The 23,581-nt window shown below is 40.1% G+C and overlaps 2 protein-coding genes across 3 annotated transcripts; both read right to left on the reverse strand.

Moving 5' to 3' along the window:
- Positions 1 to 1,773: 1,773 nt before the first annotated feature.
- On the reverse strand, positions 1,774 to 9,430 carry sycp1 (synaptonemal complex protein 1). 2 transcript variants are annotated; one of them, XM_034584640.1, is made up of 35 exons: positions 9,137 to 9,430; positions 8,531 to 8,660; positions 8,265 to 8,349; positions 8,144 to 8,187; positions 7,861 to 8,025; positions 7,690 to 7,757; positions 7,529 to 7,602; positions 7,379 to 7,437; positions 7,182 to 7,248; positions 7,008 to 7,081; positions 6,813 to 6,921; positions 6,497 to 6,591; positions 6,216 to 6,400; positions 6,063 to 6,130; positions 5,923 to 5,984; positions 5,715 to 5,831; positions 5,498 to 5,602; positions 5,303 to 5,397; positions 5,108 to 5,213; positions 4,915 to 4,985; positions 4,751 to 4,832; positions 4,596 to 4,658; positions 4,445 to 4,507; positions 4,279 to 4,341; positions 4,064 to 4,180; positions 3,869 to 3,979; positions 3,694 to 3,786; positions 3,525 to 3,599; positions 3,348 to 3,434; positions 3,128 to 3,261; positions 2,844 to 2,898; positions 2,396 to 2,467; positions 2,199 to 2,306; positions 2,013 to 2,078; positions 1,774 to 1,908 (listed from the first exon to the last, which is right to left on the reverse strand). In XM_034584640.1, the coding sequence occupies exons 2-35, from the start codon at positions 8,657 to 8,659 to the stop codon at positions 1,774 to 1,776; spliced, it is 3,102 nt and encodes a 1,033-aa protein (XP_034440531.1). In that variant the 5' UTR covers position 8,660; positions 9,137 to 9,430. The 2 variants fall into 2 exon arrangements, with proteins under 2 accessions (XP_034440531.1, XP_034440532.1); XM_034584641.1 differs by lacking the exons at positions 7,690 to 7,757; positions 8,144 to 8,187; positions 8,265 to 8,349; positions 8,531 to 8,660; positions 9,137 to 9,430 and having other exon boundaries at positions 7,861 to 8,001.
- Positions 9,431 to 11,100: 1,670 nt separating this feature from the next.
- slc16a1a (solute carrier family 16 member 1a) lies at positions 11,101 to 16,638 on the reverse strand. Its single transcript, XM_034584644.1, has 5 exons — positions 16,532 to 16,638; positions 15,779 to 16,051; positions 12,783 to 12,926; positions 11,834 to 12,607; positions 11,101 to 11,729 (listed from the first exon to the last, which is right to left on the reverse strand). Exons 2-5 carry the CDS (start codon positions 15,993 to 15,995, stop codon positions 11,494 to 11,496), a joined length of 1,371 nt encoding a protein of 456 aa, XP_034440535.1. The 5' UTR covers positions 15,996 to 16,051; positions 16,532 to 16,638; the 3' UTR covers positions 11,101 to 11,493.
- Positions 16,639 to 23,581: the final 6,943 nt, after the last annotated feature.

The following is a 23,581-nucleotide window of genomic DNA, read 5'->3' on the forward strand; positions in this document are numbered from 1 at the left end:
TGTGAAAGTTATTCACTTTTAAACTACAGTTTGTACTTAATACATACTTCACACGAGAGGGAGATTAGAAACGTTTCCGCTAAAGATAAGAGTCGACTGTTGTGTAATTTCTTGGTTTGTACGAGGTCATGTTTAGTGTACAGTTGTTTCCTGCTGCCAATACGTAAAAGTAATTGAGTATGAGATCTTCTTACACAAAGTAAATAATTGTTTTCGCTGCGTTATGTCACCAGTGAGCAAAACTCACTCTTTAAACTGAGTGTTGCTACAATAATGTAGAGAGATGTTTTATCAGAGCAGCATTTACAGTGTTTATCTTTGAAGTGTTTTCAGTGCATGTGTGGTTTTTGTTTCCCAGCTCAGGACTCCCTGACATGGATCCCCACTTTGCTGCTCTGACTTGTTGCCTTCTGGCCATTTCTTTTGCAGCGGCGCAAATAGAAAAAGTGGATTTCACAACAATGAAACCTTCTGTCTCAAACAACATGACACAAACAACTGAATTAATTATGTCATCACACACCGCTGGAAACACAACTTCTACTTCAAAAGTGAATGAGAACACAACAACCGCGTTCAGCAGCACAACCTTGGACAATAAAACACCCGACAAAACTACAATCCACCCGCAGACTTCTCAGTCAACAACCATCATGACTCCTCTGACAAACAGCACCTCCCTGACAAACAACACGCCTGCCGCTCACACTCCAACATCGACTGTGTTGACAGTGCCCGCGAGTGAGACTACAACAGGTTACACAAGGACACCTGATACTACGGAGATTACAAGCGCAAATTCATCTCGCACTGTTAATACAACTTCACATTCAGTGGACGCGACCACACAAGGTACATATCAGGTTCCATGCCTTAATCATAAGAGTTTGATTAATCCATGCCTTTATTAACTTCTATCACTTTGTCTGTCACTGTGCTTCCAGGTTTAGGACTAAACATTTCAGAACAGAACTTGACGATTGTCTTCAGCGTCGTACTGGGAGTTTTTGCCGTGTCCCTGGTCGTATTCATGTTTCACAGATGCAGACAAAAAATCCAATACTTGCATCAGCCTTTAAACAACTCTGACTGTCCGGGTAAGGAGCTCCCTGTTCATCGCACGATCAATACGAACTATTCTATGTATCATTAGCAGGTAATAATACCCATTTATTTTCAACAGATGCTTTCGTAGCAGATGATGACACGCTCGTAATCTCTGGAGGACTTTATGACGGCCATCCCATCGACGATAATGCACCTGCAGCCCCAGACGACGAATCTCAGTTTCGCCTCGAGTTCCTTCACTGAGACAGTTAACTACCGTTTGAGACATCACCCTCACACAACAAGGTTTCCTCATCTACCAATGTGAAGAGAAATTTCTTCATGAGGAAGGAAAAAATTATGAAATCATTCAAACAAGAGCAGAACGGATCAATTTGAACACTTTTACTTATATCACTGTCAAAACGAGAACAGATTAATATATGTTAAGATATTAATACATAACTCCTACACCTTTTCCCATACCAACAATATAAATTAAACATAGAAACATCAGTAACGCATCAGGTAACATCAGAGGTTTAAAGGAGAGAATATGAACACCCAACAACACTGTTTAACCATAACAACACTTTCTGAACATGTAAAGAAATAAACTTATTATTATTACCACCGTCTATTTGATGCCCAACAGAAGTATTTAAGCATATTATACAAAACCTGTGTATATGTTAATACAGTTTATCTGACATGTAACTTGTGTACTTATGCAAAGATCTTCTCGCTGTTCTTCTTCTTCTTCTTGTCACAGCTGGTCACCGCGGTCCAACCAGCATCTCTCATTCTCTTCATTGCAGCCAACTTCAGGAAGTTCCCTGGTGACTTATGAGTGACGGGGCTCTGAATCATTCAAGTGTTCAGATAAAAAACAGAGTTCTTATTTATTTTTTTCATGCATAAAGATCATTTTTAAGTAGCACTACACCGATACGTCAGTGTGTTACCTTTTTGGAGGTGTTGAGTTTGCAGTGTGAAGCAGAAAAAACAGATGCCGATTTGTTTGCAAAGGTCTGTCAAAGAGAAAAAACAGAAACAGGGGAAATAAGCTCCTCTCGTGATCTTGCACAGATAATCTAATATTAATTCATACATTATTGGAAAGATTCTGTAAATTTAAAAAAAACACTCACCAGAAGATCATTATGATCAGAGCTGTCAGACTTAGGGTCGAGCTCGATGGTAGTCTTCCTCCAGTGTGCTCCTTTTTCATCAGAAGGTGGCGTTCTTATTCTGTAGGACTGTAAGGGAATTCACAGAGTAAATGTCAGCAAAGGTCACTGACATTTTTATTCATTTGGGAAAATGTCAGAATAATACGGTATATTACTTTGATCTTTGATATTCCGCCAACCTTGTAGGTCATAGTTCTAGAGGGTTTGGAGTCGTCGTTGTGAAAGTCCTACGATGCAAAGTCAGTATCAATTTGAAATATCATGTAGAGTATGCTGAAATCGACAGATAAAGATTAAACTAAATCACTCTCTTTACTTTATTAACCCATCGCTGCTGCACAAAGAGCTTGTTAATGAATCGTAATCGAAGTTAAAGTTTGAAATAATCGTGATATTGATTTGAAGTCATATTGCCCGGCCCTAATTGAATGTATTGTGTGTCCAAATCACTCCAAATTCAAAACTGTACTTCATTGGGCCCTAATAATACACATTCCAAGTGTGAAGCCGATACAATGAACAGTTCTCAAGCTATACATCCACATACCGACAGATTGACAGAGATTTCTGGAATTACAAGACAGATATTTAACTGGTGTCTACCTTTTTCTTTGGTGTTGTTCCGAATGAGGATCTGAGAGATTCAGTGTCAGGTTCCTTGAAAACAGAAAACATTGATTGTGATGATGGAATGATTATGACTAACAGGTGAGTCAATACACAGTATTTAACTGAAATGTTTTCAGAGCCCGACCATGCCAGTTAAAATCTCAGTGACAGCTGCTTATGAATACAAATTACCTGATATATTTTCCAACCCACGTCAACATTAAAGAATTTACCTGAAATGAGACAAGCGTTTTAGTAAGCTCACCACGCTCTTCAGAACGGCAGCACTTCCATCGTCTCTGCTGCATGAGGGAGTTTTCCTGGTCCTGGAGAAGTCGAACACGTGTCTCTTTGAAGCACTTTCCTTTGGAGTCTCTGAACATCCGTCTTGTTTGCGGTTTGAAGCAGGTGACTAGAATTTTGAACATAACTTGGTTGGTTAAGTGATGACAAACAAACATCCTCAGTAGCATATTTGCAGTTGGACAGACTCTATACCTGCTTGTTCATTGCTTCTGACAGCGGAGTGAATTTCATTGAGGACATTTCTTTCTTCAGATCAATGAGATCCTTCTGTAGGTTTTCCTAATGGCAAGAAAAAGTGTTTCTCAAAAACTTTATCATTTCACATCCTGTAAAAATAAAAAAATAAAATTGATTCAAACCAGGACATACCGTCTTTGTTATTTCTGTCTTCAGCTCTTTCTTGAGTTCATCATTTTCAGTCTTAAGCTTCAAGAGATCCAACTTCTTATTTTAAGAAATTAATTTTGGAAAATATTAGGATACAACTGATTCATTATCTAATTGTGACATATATTAATTTAAGTGTTTTACTTCATACCAGGGATTTTGTTTGGGCAACAGCCCCCGACTCTCTCTTCTTGTTGTCCTCGAGCTCTGCATCCTTTTCTTCAACCATGCGCTCGTACTGGCTCTAATTAAGACAAATTTCTTGTTTGGAACTGACAGTCAGGATTCCTTTTTCAGACACAACATACGTCACATGATAGCTTTACCTTATGTTTCTCCATAAGTGCGACCATATCTGCTATCTTCTGTTGACACTTGAGTTCTGCTTCCTCTTTGTTCTTGGCGGCCTCTGCTGTTGTTACTTTGAGCTTCTGTACCTGCGAGACAAGATGCCCTTATTCTTCTTTGTTTATTCTAAGCAGCTAAAAATGTTGCACATAACTTAACATTATTCAAGTAACCTCATTCTCAAGCTCTGCTCTGAAGGTTGATTTATTCTCAAGATCCTTGAGCAATTCCTGTTGGTCTTTCTCGTTCTGATTTTTAAAGCTCAGGGACTCTTCCTGAAGATCGCTGATCTAAAGACAAAAGTACGCACGTACATTTAACAAGGCATTGTTCATTAAAATCTTCGATATGAATATTACAAACTGGAAAATTTAAATCATCACCATACCACATTTTCAAGCTGACTGGATTTCGTTATCTCCTTTGCTATTTGTTTCTTAAGTAATTTATTCTGAAAAGATACAAGTGTACAGATAGATACAAACTGTTAAGCTAAATAAATATGAAACTTTTACTAAGTATTATACATCTACAGTTTGACATTTATCACAAACCTCTTTCTGGTATTCCTCCTGGGCTTTGTGTTTAACTTCAATCTTTCTCTTGATATTGAACAACTGAAAAACAAAATAATTCTTGTTGGTTCCAGTAAAAGTTCAAAAATAATAAAAACATTTTAAACATTTTCAGTATTTTGAAAATCACCTTTGCTTCCACAGTTTTGATCAGTTTTTCTTTTTCTGTTACTATCTCCTGCAGAAGTTCACACTAAACACAATAAGCAAAAATCATTGTTTAGTACTTTGAGAACATTTTAACGTTGTTTGTGTATTGATGCTTATTTTAGTTAGCATTCTTACGTTTTCTTCAATTTTCTTCTGCATCGTCTCAGTTTCTTGACATTTCCTTTGGACTCTGGTATTAATGGACTTTACTTCCTCGCTATTTAACAAAATAAGCAATTCTTAATCTTCAAAACTACACATGCTCAAAAAATACTTTTGTTTCTAACCTGTGAACTCACTGTAAAGATAAGTTTTCTTCTTCAAGTCTTTGAATTTCCTTTGTGAGCTTTGCAGCCTTCTCCTCACTCTCCTGATAAATCACAAGTTGTAAGTAACAAATAAATGAAACAATCCAACAATCAACCCAAACAACCCAACATGACAATGGACTCATGAAAATCACATTTGAATAGATAATTAATGAAGACTTGCCTCAGTAGCTTTCGCATTAGATGATCCACTCTCAAACTGCTGCTGAATGAACATCTTCTCAGACTGAAGCTCATCAAAGTTAGATAATAGCTCTTCATACTTTGCTCTTTAAAATGACAAAAAATAAACATTTGACAGTTTAATTTAATATTCTATGAGCTGACGTTATGGACTGGCTGGATGTTATGAACTCACTGATGGTTTGTGACTTCTTTCCTCAGTTGCTCCATCTCGTCTTTATTTTTCTTCTTCTCAGTAAACAATTGCCCCTCTAGCTGCTGCACTTTGAGCTGAGGGTATTAGAAAAAACACACAATATTACCAAACACTTTTTTATGATAATTTTTTTTCCCCAGAAGTGGAGCAAGAAAATGAAAATTGCATAAAAACCTCAGTCACAGTGGATTTATTTTTTAAATCTTCCTGTGCTTTTTCAGCAGCTTGACAAGCCTTCTTCAGTAGATGGTTTTCAGCAGAGGCCATCTCCAATTCACTCTGCAGCAATAAAAGCCATATAATGTACATTATATTAAGGTATCTGTAAGGAATCCATATCAGGCTATCAAATAAACATGTTTTTTTCCTGAGATAAAGTATTTATTTTCACCTTAAATAGCTGAACTTCTTCAGTTGTCTTTGAAAGCTCAGCAGACAGTTCCTTCACTCTGACTTCAGTTACGTTAACCTTATCCGTCATGGACTCAATGGACTTTAACTTTATGTCCTAGGAACAACAACATACATGTTGTCTTTCCAGCAATGTTTATATTACAAGTGCATAAAGAGTAGAGACACTTCCTCAAAAGACTCTTTACCAGTTCATTTTCAAGGATTTGGATCTGCCCATCTTTCTCAGCATTCTGCTCCTTGGACTCACCTGTTGAGTAAAAAAAGGTTTTGTTCAGCTGGACAGAGCATCACATAAAACACACATATTTCACACAGTGGGACTTACGTAAAACGACATTCCTTATCTCAAGCTCCTCGTTGTTTGCCATGAGTTTTTCCTCAAGCTCTTGAGCCCTTGGAAATTAGTCAAAACAAAAAATGTAATGACACAAGTAAAAACTGTATTTTGTCCAAAAAATATGAAGTTTTCAGAACATACCTCCGCATCTCTAAGGCCAATGAGCTCTGTAGCTCTTCAACGGTTGTCTGAATCTGCTCCAGCTTCTCCGCTTGTTGAATTTTAACTGTGCTCAGCTCCTGCAAGCTTAAGTCTTTGCTTTGGATGATCTGAGCACATTCGTCTTTACTCTGTTTCAGCGCTGCAGCAGTGGCTTCGTGATTTTTCTTTGAGGGAGCAATAATGTGTCAATCAAGGCAGACTGCAGACAGCAGAACAGAGCCAAGTTTCACTAATAATCACAACAATCTCAACCTACTCACCTGAGTTTCTTCACGCTGATGCTCGGCTGTTTGCAGTTTTTGAAGAAGAGATTCCAGTTCGGCTTCTGAGCTTTTGAGAATTTCATTTTGTTGATCTGTAAGAGAAGTAATTACTGGATATGACATAATCTCAACATCACTAATAATCCTCCTAACTGAACTTGACTTAAAAGAACAGTGGAGTTCAAGTGGTGTTCAGTGGATTGCTATATTTATTTCTGTAATTTTAATAAGCAGTTAAACAAGGGTACTGAGACACTGCACACAAAATTGTCGACAGCTACAAGAACCTTATCTTATCTCATCCTGATCTTACTTGAGGCCTCCTGAAGTTGTTTGCACTGCTTCTGGGTTTCCTTCAGGTCAAGCAGGAATGTTTGTAGTTCATTTTCCTTATTCCTAAGTTTTGTTTGAAGCTCTGCAACCTGTCAATGCAACATCATCCATCAAGTCTTGTTTCAAAGTTTGTTGTCCAGTTCCAAAATACATTAATCTTTTTTTTTTCACAAACCTCTTCCTCCTTCATGTTGTATTCTTGACAATATTTCTCTTTCAGTTCTTCAAACTGCAGCAAGCCTTCTTTCACTGGGAGAAGATACAATTATTATATAGATTTAGTCTTCGATGTTATTTCGGGATTAAATTATAATATATTTTAAGAATTAAAATGTTTTAAGATTCATACCTTTGTGCAATTCTTGTTGATCAGCTTCTACTCGGATGCAGAGGTTTTCGAATGCTCCAATCAGTTTCTACAGAAAATATAAACATTACTTGCAAACTTGCCGGCAAACCTCGTAAACAACCGCTTTACAAGCTCCTTTCCAACAAACAATCATTAATATGAAATACTTTATCATGACAAATTTAGATGCGTTTTACCTGAACACTTTCACCGTTTTCCAGAAAGAGCTGATGAGTTTCTTCTCTTTCAGATTCAACTACAAAATATAAATGTTGGTATATAATGTCAGTATTCACTGCACCGTAGCAATATGTCTGACATGTATATGGGCAGCTCTTTTTACTTACAGAGATGCATTTTCTCAGTTGACCGTTGAAAGGTGTCCTTCAGTATGTTACACAGGTTCCTGGTTGCGTTGTTTCTGCATTTTAATGAATAAAACACTTCAATTACTTATATTGTCATACATATTTAAAAACCAGACTGTCACATTTATCAAAACCCATACTTGTTCCTCAAATCCTCATTTTCACCGATCTGCTCCTCCAGCTTTAAACTGAGACTTTCATTGCCAAACTGTAAAAACAGGACACACACAACAGATAACACCATACATATTTCAAAAGGGGTTAAAATATGCTGTTAAAAAGATCTGCACGTACGAGAGAAAGACACACACCTGTAATTCCTGAATGGCTTTGCGCTGAGTTTCTATTGTTCTTTTGTTTTCTTGGAGTCGTCTTTCCTTCTGCACCGTGTCAGAATCCACTTTGACCTTCCAGTCCTTGATTTTATCAACTTCATCAAGCAGCTTGGTATAAAGCTGCCCAGGATTACACTTATCCTGAGGAACAATCACAATGATGGGAAGTAAACTGAGGTACTGTAGAATAAAACTTGTTGTACAAGCCGAGTACATATTTCTCCTCATATTTATCATTTCCGTACAATGAAAATATTACCTCATCTTTTTCCATCGGTGGCACAACTTTCATCTTGTAAAAGTCTTTTGAGGAGAGAAAATAATGAATTTACAACATTAACAATAACCAGATATTTGTGTTGAAATGATATTTACAGTACCTTGTTTGGTGGGTTTAGTTGGTGTAACCATACTTGTATCGGGAAAAGCCATCTTTTGCCCTTTGTCAAAGCAGATACTGTACTCCTAGAGGAAAAACAACAATTATAGATATAATTAGTCACATCTTTTACGTTCAGCTGTCTCCATACATGAAAGCCTTCAGCTCACAAGTGTAAACACTCTTTCAGACGTGAGCTAGCATCACGTTGCCTTTACTTGATCCATCGATATGATGTCGGTTAAACTATTTGCTAACTGAACTCACCTGCTGTAATGTATTCATGAAATCACCGCACTTCTCCACAGCTTCCTGGGGCCTCACAGCAGACACCTGTCCGGCGCTCACCCGGGGCGGCACCAGCAGTTTGAAGTTAAAAGCTCGGTCTCGCTCCATCCTGAAACGACCACACGGTTACATCTAGTAGTTAGCAGAGGTGGAGGAAGTATGCAAGTCCATAACTCACAATATACAGTAAATATGAATACAACAATGTGAACATATTCTATTAGAAGTTTGTTTTCGAATTCAAACTCCCAACTAATCACAGTATTAAAAGTACATTTTTCTTGGTATTGAAGGTAAAAGTCACCAGATAATTGATGAGAGGAAGTTTCTGTGTTTTATAAGCTTCAAATACATTGTATTGTCAAATCTTCATAAAGTAGCAACATCTGTTGAATAAATGTTGTGTAAAATAGTAAAGACACGTATCTTAACTACTGTAGTGAAGCTAATTTGTACCACTTCAGTAGTTGAATTAGCTTTAATGCTATCATGGCTAGCTCTCTATCCAAAGGAAAACATATTTGATATAATAAATATAGTGATAATGTCAGAAAGCACAGACAGGATTTGACTTCACCCACTCACCTGACTGGTGTTCAACTTGCTAATGCTAATGTGGTTTAGCAGGCTAGTGTACCGGGGTGTAGCATGCGGAGCTAGCTAACTTCAAAGAATTCCCAATAAAACAAAGATAAAACAACAGAGGGACAAATTAAAACACCGGGCTTCAGCTGTGGCGACGTTATTCTCCCGGTAAACGACAGCGGGACCCACCTGCGGTGCGTGAAAACGGGAGGTTTTACCGGTAGAAAACGGGAGAACGTGACGGACGTTAACCGTTAGACTGCGGTTAACCGTTAGGCTGCGGTGACGTGTGGCAGGTGAGCAGCGCGAGAGCTCGGGTCATTCTGTTGCAACGGTCGTCGCGGTGACTGCGTCCATTATCGGACAGGGTATATAACCCGCTTTATAAAGTTACACTCACACTCACATGGGAGGGATGAGGGTTAATAGTTTTTATTAATAATGATTTTTATTAGTTACAAAACACAGAGGATGCCATTAAAATACTCACACAGAGGTGGAAAGTAACTTATGTCATGTGTCCAAGCAATTATAAGCCTGTCTATTATATTATATTTTATTATATATTATGTTTTTCAAATAATATTCGGGTTATTGTAATTTAATTAGTTGAATTGAAAGGCAATACGTGTTATGTTCTGTTTGCCTGATGTGTATTGTTATTGTGGGAGATAATTCATTAGTATATATTTTATTGTATTGCATTTAGACTTTTTTATATAAAGCTCTTTCTACCTTGCTTTTATTTTAATTTAATTATTGCACTGTTGAGTTGAGCTGGTTCTTCTTGTCCGACGTCTTCATTGTACTGTTGACCCTGTGTTAACTTAAACATGACAAATACAACTTGAAACTAATGTTAATAAACAACTTGTTACTGTTGAAACTGTGTTGCTAACATTTTTCCTTTGTAAAAGGAGATTTTAAATCTCAATGGCACTAACCTGGTTAATAATAGATAATAATATTTACTTTTGTTATTTTAATTGAACTTTCATACTACTATTTTGTTCTTTTACTCAAGTAAAACTTTAAAAGCAGGATAATTATTTGTGTTATGGTTATTTTGAGGGTTTTGTTATTTTACCAAAGCAAAAGATGGTACTTCTTTCACCCCTGCTTGTAATAATATATATATATATATATCATAATATAGTATTTAAGTGGGATGGCATATACAGTACATGTCACCCCAGATAGACAGAGACCAAGAAATAGTCTGTTTGTCCAATAGCAGACCTGTGGGCCACATAATAAACAGCTGTCCATCAAAAAGCCTCATGCCCAGACTTTAAGAGCTGAGACTCTGGTCACTCTGATGAAATATGTGGGCTATTGTTACCCCAAACACATCATTGAATAAGACCTATGGGACAAATAGAAGTAAAAGATATTGCATTTGCCTCTGCCAGGCCAGGCCAAGACTTTTAGACCATCAGTTGAGGATTCGGTGAGGTTTGCAGGTTCATTGAGGGAATCGTACGTTCAGAAAAGCAGTGGGAGACAAGTCATACAAGTAGAAACTGATCAATGAAGCCTTGAATAAATTTGACAGGGATAAAAAAAGAAGAAAAGCTTCCAGAGTCTTTAGATGGTCTCATTTAACTCCTCGGCACCTTAACAAAACATGAATTATGCAGAATGAATGAAATGAAAACTTGTGAAACTGTGTCTATGTCCTGAAATTCCCTATAATCTTTGAACATTTCTCTACAAGAGAAAGCACAAGTGAAAAAGCAGTTTCTTACAGAATAGTCCAGCATGAATAGCAGGTCCTGTTTACTACACTTCTGACTACAGCTACTGCTACCTGTCTAAAAGTATCCTGATAATATAATAAGAATACATACAGAGGATACAGGGGACATCTTGTCAAATGACAGTTTATTCAATTTTGTGACACATTTACATTAACTTGTAGTCAGTGGCACATTTTCCTACCGTGTTTTTTCCCCGAATATTAATATCCTAAACTAGTTAATATAATATGTTGCAGTAAAGTGAGAGTGATACAATCTGAGATAAAAAAAACAACAACATATTAATATATTATAGTGACATAATAGGCAAAGTAAAATGTAATAGTCTGCCAAACACATTATACCAGTCCATAGAAGAATATCAGAGGTATTATATGTGAATTGTTTATACAAGTTTAAAGGGCTTTAATAGGTGTGTAAATATTTTACATGGTTTTGCAAATGAAGCTATGATTTCTATGGTGGTCCTCAAATACAATGCATTATGAAACAGAACATTGTTTCCCTGTACTGCTGTTTTAATGAATATGATATATAATAAACATATCACAGACAATATTAAATTGGAGAAACTGTAACCTAACGTGGTGCAGAACGTTAGACGGTGTCGTCTGTCTTCCTCGCGTCCTCCACTTCCTTGGCGGCATTGTCCCTGTTGGACTCCTGCTCTCCACCTCCCCCCCTGGCCCTCTTCTCCTCCTCTCCTTTCTCTTTGTCCAGCAGCCGGTAGTTGAGTCCCATCCCTGCAAACAGGAAGACGCTGGAGACGATGAGGATGATCCCGCAGCTCTGGTACGTGTACTTGTAATCATGATAGATGTCTTTGAACCTTCCTGTGAAGACAAGAAGAGTCAGGTTTCTTTCCACTGTGCCTAACATCACACACATGGGTTCATTACAATGTCTGTCATCCTCATATATTGGGTGATGTACTTACCAAGCAAAGGGGGGCCCAGCAACACTGGTCCACACTCCACAATAGTGACCAGGCCGACAGCGCTGGAGAAGCGCTGAGCTCCCACCAGGTCCATCAAGGTCTCAAAAAGCACTGAGCTCAGCCAGCCAAACGCGAACCCAAAGAAGATGGCGTAAATGACAAAGCCTTTGTAGTCCACTGACATGGGAGCTAGGACGTGGCACACACCGTTGTACAGCACAGAGGCAGCAAAGAAGTACTGTATCCTGGGCCGCACCCATTTGGTGTTTGCCACTATGCCCATTGAGGGCCGGGCGACCATGTCGACAAAGGCCAGCACAGACAATAAGAAGGCTGCTTTTTCTTTAGGGATCTCTTTACTCTTGGCATAGTTGCTGAGGAACACCAGAGGAGCAAAGAGGCCGAAAAACATGATGATGTTGCCCATGATATAAAGCAAAAACCCACGGTGCTTGAACAAAGAGAGGTCAATGAAGCTGTTGATGGTCTGGATCACAGTCTTACTCTCTGTGGACTCCTCCACTGGTTTGGGCTTGGGTCCGATTGGCCGCATGAGGGACCCGGCAACGCAGCAGTTGAAGAGCAGGCCGCCGAGGATCAGGAAACTTCCTCTCCAGCCGAACCGGTCGAAGAACCAGGTGTTTAAAGGAGCCAGGGTGGAGAGGAACACAGGACTGCCGGCCATGGCAATGCCATTAGCAATAGGACGCTTATTGTAGAAGTATTTTCCAATCATGGTGAGGGCTGGGTTGAGGTTGAAGGCCAAACCCAAACCTAAAAGATTTTAAATGATTAATGTTAAATATATGAGCTTAAATAAAACATTATTTTCTTTTTTTTGTGTGTGTGCTATTATTTTTCAAGAACACAAGAGGGCAACGGTGCGCAGGGAAGAAAATGGGTGAGTCATGACTAAATTAAAAAATATAGAAAAAGTAAAAATAGGTACCTCCCACCACTCCAATACAAAAGTACAGTCCTTCAACAGAATTGCAGAACGAGGCAGCGACGAGGCCCAATCCAGACAGACATCCTCCGGCCATCATAACAGGACGACTCCCATATTTATTCACCAGGATGCTGCTGATGGGACCTTGACAGGAAAAAAAAAAAAAGCAAACAGACAAACATACATATTAAAAACTGAGAGATGCTGATATCTATTCCATCATCAATGCACAGTTCAATATTTAACCACCAGAGGGCTCTGGTGCCACATCTGTGGCTCAACGCATTCAAACAACTCCTGCAATCGCTTTTTTGTCAGTGCTGCACTGCAGTGGATGTGTTCTCCTGTCATTAATAATGCAATCTGTCAGAAAAACCATGAAAGCTGTAATGAAATAATCATTTATTAGGTCCAGAGATTCATATAAATTGACAGAGGAAAGATTTGTTTGTGAAATCTTCCTAAATGGACTTTAAACACATTTGAAATGATTATTGGAAGCAACTCAGTGGGTGGGAGTATTCAAGTGTGTGTGTGTGTGTGTGTGTGTGTGTGTGTGTGTGTGTGTGTGTGTGTGTGTGTGTGTGTGTGTGTGTGTGTGTGTGTGTGTGTGTGTGTGTCAGGCAACAGTAAACCAACTCATTAATATGCATGCACCTCGGATTCAACACCAATTCAACAAAATCCCAATAACTTGTAAACAAATGCCTGAAAATCCAAAGCAGGGTTCAGGTCACCGAACACCACCTCCATCTACGGCTTATAACAACTGGCCTAAATGAGTGTGAGGATCCATGCAGGAGACACTTCTGCCTCTCTGCCAAATCCCTGCACTACCCAATGAACCCAAATGGAAACTGACAGTTTTTGTTTAGAGGTTGTCCAGTCTCATTTGCCAGCACGGTGCAAGACAAAGGGTTTTTAAATTGTAATACAGAGAGACCGCACTCCCAACAATGAGTTTTTTCCTTCCGCCTTGCAGGGAGAGTAGCTTCGGATAAAAAGAAAAGAAGAGACAAACCAATGTAGAATATTATTGTAATGAATCCCAAATTGAAGGAGTGCGGAGGTATGCAACAGTGACTTGTTAATGAACTTCCGCTGGTGTGCTCGGAATGTTGAACAAACAGCAACAACGTCAGCTGTCATCCACTCACGGCTCCGAGAAACAACTTGTCAGTTACTTTCAATTATCATGCATAGCTTCCTTTTCATCAGTGTGTATATTATGTACAACGACAACATTTGCATTAACTGGCAAAGTTACGTGGGAACTTTGCGAGACACCGAGTCAACTGAGGCTCATAACTTGTGAGGAAAGGTGCAAATATCACCTTTACAGCGGTGAAAGTAGACGGTAAACCCACAGGAGCTTAAATTCATTATGTGTTACTTCTGATAACAGATATTACACAATGTCTGCATGGTGGTGCAGGGGTTGGCACAGCAAGAAGTTTCCTGGTTCAAACCCTAACTCGGATGGGGCCTTTCCGTGTGGAGTTTACATGTTCTCCCTGTGTTTGTGTGGGTTTTCCGGCTTCCTCCCACAGTCCAGAAACATGCAGAGTGGGGTCAGGTTGATTGGAGATGCTAAATTGATTGTAGGTGTGAGTGTGATGTTATTGTTTATCTGTGTATTGGCCCTGTGATACACTGGAGACTTGTCCAGGGTGAACCTCTCCAGCTGCCCCTGCGACCCTCCAAGAAAAGCGATAAAGATAGATGGATACGTGGACAATGAAAAATGAAAGACAAATCAACAGTGTCACTCAGAAAGCAGCCTTCAGTCATTGTCCAGCACAGACCGCCCCCGTCCATTGCAGCGTTTATATTCAGATTAAAAAAACTAAACTCTTTTACAAAATCTAAGGTCATACAATAATTTATTTCATTTTATTTTATACATTTCTCTCTTTTTTATTCGTGCTATTTTAATCCTTTAACATATGTTTTTACATTTCTATACAGGTTTTTATCCTTTTTATGTCTTTTACATGTTTTAATCTCTTCACCGACCTATTTCTCTTATTTTGCTTGAAATGTGCCTTTTGATTTCATGTAATTGTGTATCTGTGTTGTTTTTAGTGTCCCTGTACAGCACCTTGACTCTACCTCCGTGTATGAAATGTGCTTCACAGATAAAGCTGCCTGGCCTCTTCTATTGCTTGCATGTCACCCTGCAGCTACTTGCATAAGCGGCACCGACTCCTTTAACTGCAGATATGTGGAAACTTGCCTTAATAGAAAATATGTAGTAAAAATACAATATAAATCTTTATCTTAAACATTCGATATGCAATAGTAGCAGTTCCAGCTTAGCAAGAAAATGCTGTCTACTTTTATTTGATTGCTTGCAGATCTTGCAAATAAATTTTAGCCTCATGCCAGAAAAAGAAGATTGGATATAAAGTGTTTTATATGCTGGTATATTATAGAGTTTCCACTTCAAATCAGTTTGGCACGCTGAGGCAACTTTCCAGAAACTTTCCTGAGATTAGAGAAAGTTGCCTGTGTCATCATTTTCCCCAGTTTATCACACATTAGGGTAAAGAGAGCCGCAGTGTTTTGACTTCCGAGCCGGACCGTCTTCAGGGACGAGGGGAGCTACTTTGAACTTTGTTCTCTCAAGAACGAGGCCTGATCATCACGGGACCGGCCAGACCTGTGTGACATCACCCAGAGAACCGCTCATCTTATTAGTGAAGGAATACCACCAAACTCTTTCACTCTAAAAGCACAGGGGGAAACAACATGGCTACAAACCCATCCCCATGCCCCAGAGAGCAGATAGAGTGTTATTTAATCTCAGTGTGAGATGTTTGATTTAAGCTGCATCATAATTCTGTGGTCTCTTTGTGGACAAACCAAGGCTGAGAGGTGACAGTGCTCAAAGTAATGGATCGCCTCTTCACCGGACACAGCCTGAATAAATCTGCCACGTGTCAAACGCTAACAGAGCCACGTTCGGCAGGTTGTGTTTTCCGGTCATAGCTCACCTCCGCCATACATCACGGCCAACATGATGGAGGAGATCCAGGACACCTGGCTGCTGGTCACGTCGAAGATCACCTCGATCTCTTTGAAGAAGACTGTGATGGACTTGGGGAATGCATAAGAGAAGCCGATTGATATGAATGCCCCGATCACCACCATCCACCCCCAGCCGCCTTCGGGTGGCGTGTAGCCTTGAGGACCACCGACGGCGGGCGCCATTTTTGTGCGAATGTAACCGCCTCTTCAAACTGAACACGGTTTTTAAATATGAGGACCTGTTCAGGAGAGAGCAAAGCAATTAGTTTTTATTTTAGATTAATTCAAGTTTCTCTTAATCATATATTCATTTATGTTATTGTTTAAGATAATTCACAGACTGAAAGATAAAATAGTTTAGTTCAGTAACTTCAATAAAACTAAACACTTCACATAAAATCATATAACAAATCATGAATGAATGAATGAGCCGTTTTCAATACCTAAATATTACCAACTAAATTACTGACTGAGCAATAAAAGTTTTTTCTAACAGTAAATAAGTAATAAAAGTAAATCGGTGATATGACTATTTAAACATTTAATCATTTTATACAGATTAAAAAAAGAAACTAAACAATGTTTTTAGTTTGTAAGTTTCCTCGGTTGTTCTCTGTTTGTTTCCTCTGTATCATGAGTGTTCACCTTTGAACTTTCAACGATCATTCCAATAGAAGTGAATTAGATGTGGTGATGTGCGGTTAACAGATGTGACTCACGTCCGCCACAATTCACCTGTTAAGTTTCTCCTTTCAAAACTGTTTGTCGGTCTGACTTTCTAATTCCGCTTTCTATGCAGGTTTCACTTCATTTCAATGGAACCATTAATGATGGTGGGGGTGCGGGGAGGGGACATGGGTGCAGTGTAACTCTCGCCGAAGGTTTTCATCTGCCAATCTGAAAGTTGTTCAGAGGCGTCGGTGTCAAATGTTTCAAAGCTGAAGAAAAAAACAAAAAAACAGTATTCATGATAAACAGACAATGGAAGAGGTAAAACATAACATTGCTCCCAGAGTTATGCAAACCCTTTTACCCTTTAATTACACAGTTATGTTTCTTTTCTTTTTAACCACCAGTAAGTGCCTGTCACATCTGAACTGGAAAAGATATTTTACCTTCATTATGTAGAAGATATTCCCGTTGACAGCTGTGTGACAGTGTTGATCCTTATGCCCCCTGATGCTGTTTTTGTCTCATCTACAATACTGACTGGACTTTTGATTCCAGCCATTGTGCACATTTAGCATCAAGGTGTACAGCGCAGGGTGCGGTACAGTACACCCTCGGCACACTGACCTTTAAGCACCACTCAGCACCACTAGTTTGCTGATACCTCGCACGTACTCCAAAAGATCAGATTTGTCAAAAAAACATTTCCCTAACTTGACAACAGAGTTTAAGATTCAGGATGCCATTCGTGGCCTGGCATTGCTTTGAATTGCTCTCTGCGTGATATTGACTGAGCTCCCACCCACTGATCCTCCACAGTCTCACTTTAGAGGTGATGAATAAGAGTCCATCTGCAGAGTCAAGCGGTTTTTACTGTATTGTTTACACAGAGGAGACTATTCGAGGAGAACATCGATCAGGCCGTGAATACAGGTTGAATTTACACTGCTCAATAGCCCGCTGCGATCCTCGGGAGTGGGTGATGATATAGTGTTTTTCAGCCAAGGAGGGCTTGATTTGGTTGATGAATTAGTTTTAGCGCTCTGGAAAACTTATTGGGTAAGCCAGTTGTGTGCAGCGAGTGGTGATATTTAATGTGTTAAAGAACTTTTGTTATTGAGCTGGGGAATTTAGCTGCTGCTATGCAGCTGTAAAGCGCCTGCTGCATTATTCTACAGAATACATTAGGTAATGGAGGAGACACAGGAATTTGTGTCACTTGGGGGTAACAAATTAAAGTTGCATACAGGCAACACATAAAGTTAAAATAGTGTAATAAAAAGTGTTTTGTATATATTGGATGATTAGGGATTTGTCGGCATCCTGGTTAGTTGAAACAGAGACAGAGAGATGTCCTGCAGGGGACGGTACACGTATCAGGAATAACACATGCGCCTAAGTGTTGGTGGTAACAGGTGATTTTGAAAAAGCTCACGAAAATACTACTTTGTTTGGTTTCTTGAGAAGCTCAGTATTTATCTGTTCAGGCTGGTGTAGCTGATCTTTGCTTAGCATGAAAGACTGGAGGAACGGTGGAACAGCTAAACCTGGCTCTGTCCAAAATTAAAAGAGAACAGCATACAACTATAATTTTCTGTTTTTCATTTATCAAACCAGTACAAACAAAAGCGGTTTGATGAACAGAGATGGATGTTTTGGATCCACAGCCGTCAGCTTTTCCTCTTTCACAACAGAAGTTCTGCACAATTACAAGAAAGTCAGCAGAAAAGATTTTCACCGTCTTAAAATAGACGCACCGCACATCCACGAGGCCTCTCAAATAGGACAGTGTGCTGGGGGAAATGCTCCGCGCTGGCAGCACCGAGATGACACTGACGCTGTTTTTAAAAAAAGTGAAAAAAAAGGCTCAATCGTCAAAATTAGATGATGAATAGAGGGACAAGTTGAGATAGACGGGACAATGGAATGGCAGGAAGTGCAGGAATAATGAATAAAACTGATAATTTCATACAAAGGACGGATCGTCTTGGCTCTAAAACGCAGAGGAAGATGTAGGCTATCAAACATTTCTCTGAGTTGATTCATTTAAGGCCGGCAGCAGAGTGATGTAAGCAGACGAATGGGCTGGGGCATCACTGGTAACCCCCCCCCCCCCCCAACCTCCTCCTCCTCCTGCTGCTGCTGCTGTTGCTCAGGTCTAAATAAAGCAGTTAAAGTAGGCAGCCTCAAAGTGCCACTTGACAACATACAGATATGAGCACAAAGCAGGGTCAGCTCTGCAGAGGACACTAACACAACAGGATTGAAAGTCAATGCATAAAGAGATTCTAACAGAAATATCATCCATCGCTGCATCAAACTCCACAGACCCTGAGTGGATTGTCTCAATTTCCCCTCTTGAGATATTTAATCAGCTACATGTTTAATAGGTTTGTGTGAATCACAGTAAATGTACCCTGAGTTGTGTTAAATGAACATTAAATTCTACTTCTTTTGCTGGATTTTCTTTTTCCCTTTGAGCTTCTGGCAAACATATTTTGCATTCACCCCACGGGCCTCCTGTAACCTGCAGGTTTCTAATACCACTCATTAGATCTACTGAATTTGTCTGATTAATGATAGATGAACAACGTGTTGAATATTTGTTCAGGGAAAATCTGGTGCACTCACATATTGTTGTAGCACTGACAAAGAAACACATTTTTCGTGGATATCCACGCTGAAAATAGAATACTCAAATGCGGGTAATTACTTTTAAAGCAACGTCTGGCAAATGCTGGATGGTGCACGTCGTCTTTGTCAGGCGTCTTCTTACCTTGGCAGGAGCTCTCCAACTAGGCCAGATGAGCTCTGCTGATAAACAGCGGTCTCTGAGGCACGTTAACACGCCGCAGACGTCATTGAATGGGACTCAGTGTCTCTGAATATGTATGAAAGGAAAAAGAAATATCTCTGCATATGTTTCACAAATACTCCAGACGTGATCCGTGGCTCCGTATCCACTGTGACAGTCCTGACGTTGCCCGTGGCACCTCGGCCTCAGAGTCCATCTGCTTCCTCCAGTGACTCAAGTTGAAAAAGTTGAGTTCGTTCAGTGTCCCGGATCAAACAGCTGGACCAATCTGGACACGACGGTGCTAAACGCTAAGGTCGCTCAACTTCTTATAGGCAGCGGGAGGCTTAGTGCCGTGCCCCTGCCAGACTTCTCCACCCTCTGTCATGTGCCGGGCTCGCACACACAAGGTAAGAGTAGTTCACGCCGCGGCCGTACAGCATGTGTGACCTAAGAGGATATCGAATCATGTCTGCACTCTGAGAGATAAGATGCTTTCTGGGACACTGTTTTCCTGCATTTGCTGATTTATCAGCGTCATGTCAATTTAGACATTGTTTCAGTCAGCCACCTGAAAGAAAGATTTCTGAAACTTTCAGGGGTCAGTGCTGGTCGAGCCTTTATGCTGAACCCCCCGAGGAGCCATTAATGACTCTGTGAAAGGAAAGGGCCAGCAAAGTGCCCTCACATTTTTTGACATCCTTGATACATGATTCTCTTTGTTACGCGTTTTATGTTGTTCCTCTCGATCTTTCACTGCAATAAGAACTTTCTTTTTTATTGCTTTTCAACCTGAGGATTCAATAGAGCACTGCCAACAATTCATAGTTTTTCTCCCGGGGCCGGTATTTATTCACAAGTTGGTGGAATGGAAAAGAATTTGGGACAAAAACGTTCATATGGTGGCCAAACAGTCACTCAAACGCACGCACATGCACATGCAACACGCACACGCACACGCACACACACACACACACACAATTTGTACTTCTATCTTAGTGAGGACACTAATACACACAATAATACATTCCCTATTCCTTTATCAAAACCATCCAAACTAAATGCCTAACCCTTACCTAAACATAATTCTTATCCCTCAATGCCCCATTGAAAGAGTGAGGGCCTGGTCAAAATGTCCTCACTTTACAAAATGTTGGTCCTATGCTTAAAAAGGTCATCAGACCTACCTGTTCTAATTTTTATATAAATGTATTGCCAGTTAATGTTCTGATGGATGTGTAATTACTGCTCTCTCAGGGATAATAAAGATAATCTTGATCCTTGATCCGTAATCCATTTTGGATCAGACCAAGATAATTGGTAGTGAAGGTTTAGCATGATTAGGATACAGACATGGTTCATGCTCCCCAGAGGATGAATCCTGATGAAATGATGTATACTGTAGATGGTAAATCCTCTGACCTTTCCTCTAAACATTTTAGATTTTGACTCTTAAAAATATCTCTGTCGGTTGGATTGCGATGGAATTTGGTACAGACATTCACGGCGGTTCCCTCGAGGATGAATTGGAAACGACTCTGATCTATTTATACAGCAACTTTCCTTGTTCAGACATCACAAAGTGCTCCACAGTAACCGATTAAAAGAAAGAGAGGGAAAACAGAGACACGGTAAAAAAAAATTATTAATAAAATAAGTAAAACTGGAATAAGATGGGTTTACATTTGCTTTTGAAGGTGCAGATGGTGTCCACAGATATTAAATACATCCTCACAGAGACATGAGTGTGGATGCAGACTCTTAGTCTTTTTTCTGCATGCAAAGTAACTGTTAGCTGCCATATCTGCTTTAAATCTGAAGAGGACTCCTGTGTTTCTGTCAGATTAAACCACATCACCACAGCACGCCTTTCCCTGATTGTATCTTGTGTGTGAACTGTGAGAGGTTTGTACAGTCTGAGCCTCGCTGTTTATATCTTTGTCTTCCTTTTGGAATCCCTCAGAACAAATAATTACATTTTCGCTGATCAGTAGAGGTGCAGGAATCTGTCCACTTTATCAGTGTAGTGACTCTTAGTGCAGCAGATCTCAACTCAAAGGCTGATACCATGATACCATCCTCTCTCACATCACATCCAATCACGTCTGGGTGTCTGTGGGCTACGTGTCAGAGCTGTCGGTGCCCTGGGAGTTAATTGTGCTAATCCTCTTGTATGAGCGGTCAGGACCAGAGAAGTGGTGGACAGGGTGAGTGGGTGGGTGGACAGGGTGGGTGGGTGGGTGGGGGGGGGGCATGCTTAGTCAGGGGTTATGTGTAGTAAACAGGCTGCAGGTGCTACAGCTTTCTACAGCAGTCATGTAAAAAGGATTTTAAAGTTGCAACTCTGTGAAATGAGTTTCTGCAGCGAAAAAAGTTACAACCAGACCAAACGTCTTCGTATCTGCAGCAAACAGAAACCAACCTGTTGAGACTGTATTTAGAGCTTATTGTTTTACATTTTTTTATATTTATGTTTTATATTTGATCCAAAACTAATGGATCAAATGCAACAAAGACTTTAAACTGGGTTCAGACTTTCAGGTGAGAAAACGTCCTAAATGATTGAACCAATGTCCATGTAATAATGAACTGGGACTTTAGCCCCAAAATAACTGCTCTGCTCTTGTAAAGTATAACCAAGGGTTTGATGATGAGTAAAACAGAAGCCTTTAAAATTACAGAATTATTTCAACTTTAAAAAAAAATCTTAATATTTCCTTTCTGTCTGGTAGCAAATGTTTCAAAGGCCGAGCACTGGCCTGCAGGCCAGTGGTTCGGAAGCACTGCAGTAAAACACCTTACAGCATTCGTCAGAGGGATTAAAATTGATTAGCTCAGCTATGTGAAACACAGCCCCTGTACAGTATAAACAGCTATAGTAAGAGTGCTATGCATTCCCAATCAAGCTGAGGCGTTCTCTGTCACAGCACCACTGTTCTTTGTTCATTACTGTGACTGATCTGCCTTGTGTTCACATGCAGTAATCCCACCCCACATAACGTGTACAGTACGTACCTCTTCTTTTCACAGCCATATAATAAGAACACGGGATAGTTCTTTTTTTTTTAAAACAACACTAGCAGCGGAGCCCGGAACCTAACAAAGTACCTAAATGTAATTGGCTCACAGAGCTGACACTCACAGGTCAAATGTCAGTGGAAATGACCTTTTCGCTGAGGCAGGGTGCTAGAGATGAGAGCGGAGTAAATCCTGGTTAGCTGAACCGAGAGCGAGAGCCGGCTTCATAAAGGGTCAGTGTGAGGGCAGGGTGTTAAAGAAAAACCAATTAGCTCACACATACCAGTAGGAAAACATCTGTTTCATTTAGTGGCTGCAGTGACAGCCGAGCTTTCACCTGGTACAATGTACAAAAAGGCCCCAGCGCGCCTCCCTCCACCGACTCAATCACACAAACTGTTTGTGTGTTTGTTGCGGGTCCTCTCAGGACAGAGAAGCTGGCGCTGGCAGACATTTTCTCCGTGGAACAAAGCCAGGCAACACAGTCACCGAGACACTGAGCCTGAAAGTGACTGAAGGTCCGTCCGGCTCCGGCAGCAATGCATCATTTGCTTGAGAAAGCCGTTCAGGGAACATTAGTCTCTTGAATGGCTTACTAAAGGATATAATGCTCTTATTAGATCAATGAGACCTGAGGCAGCGCATTTATCACATGAGGATTAATGGACTTTTTGGATCCTCAAAGTACAGTCTGTTTTATCTCAGGCGACGTAGACTGCAGTGGTGTCGAGAACAGGGTCTGTGGATCAAACTTTAGTTTCAGAGTTTCTGCGTTAATAGACCTGTGTCCGTCACTGTAAGTTAAAGACAGAGAACCTGTGTCTCAGAGGCTGCGTTTGAAATCTGATTGTAGCACAGCGGCGCGACCACGCTGTCCCATTTTGAATGCAGCCGACAAATGCATCCTTCCATTCCCGAGCAAGGAAGGAACCAACGGATGGATACATTCTTGCACCAACTATCCCAGGATTCATTGCACACTGGTCACAAAGCTAATGAGCTAGCTATGTGGATGGTTAGTTTATATGGTATATAAAAAAGGAATGTAATTGAGGCTTGATATTTTTACAGTTTAACCGTAAACTTTATCATAAACTACGAATAAAAGGAAATCATCTTCTTTTAGTTACCACTGGTATATTGGGGGCGTGAGTTACTTAGCAAGCGAGAGTGAGGGAGTGGCGGTGTAGCAGCTCCGAGCTGAACATGTATATTCTGAATCCTGGTACCAATCCTGCACTCGTGTTTTCAGTGTTCCGCCAAATCAGATTTTGAGAGTAGATTTTTG

The sequence above is a fragment of the Hippoglossus hippoglossus genome, chromosome 5, assembly GCF_009819705.1.
Source record: "Hippoglossus hippoglossus isolate fHipHip1 chromosome 5, fHipHip1.pri, whole genome shotgun sequence".
NCBI lineage: Eukaryota > Metazoa > Chordata > Actinopteri > Pleuronectiformes > Pleuronectidae > Hippoglossus > Hippoglossus hippoglossus.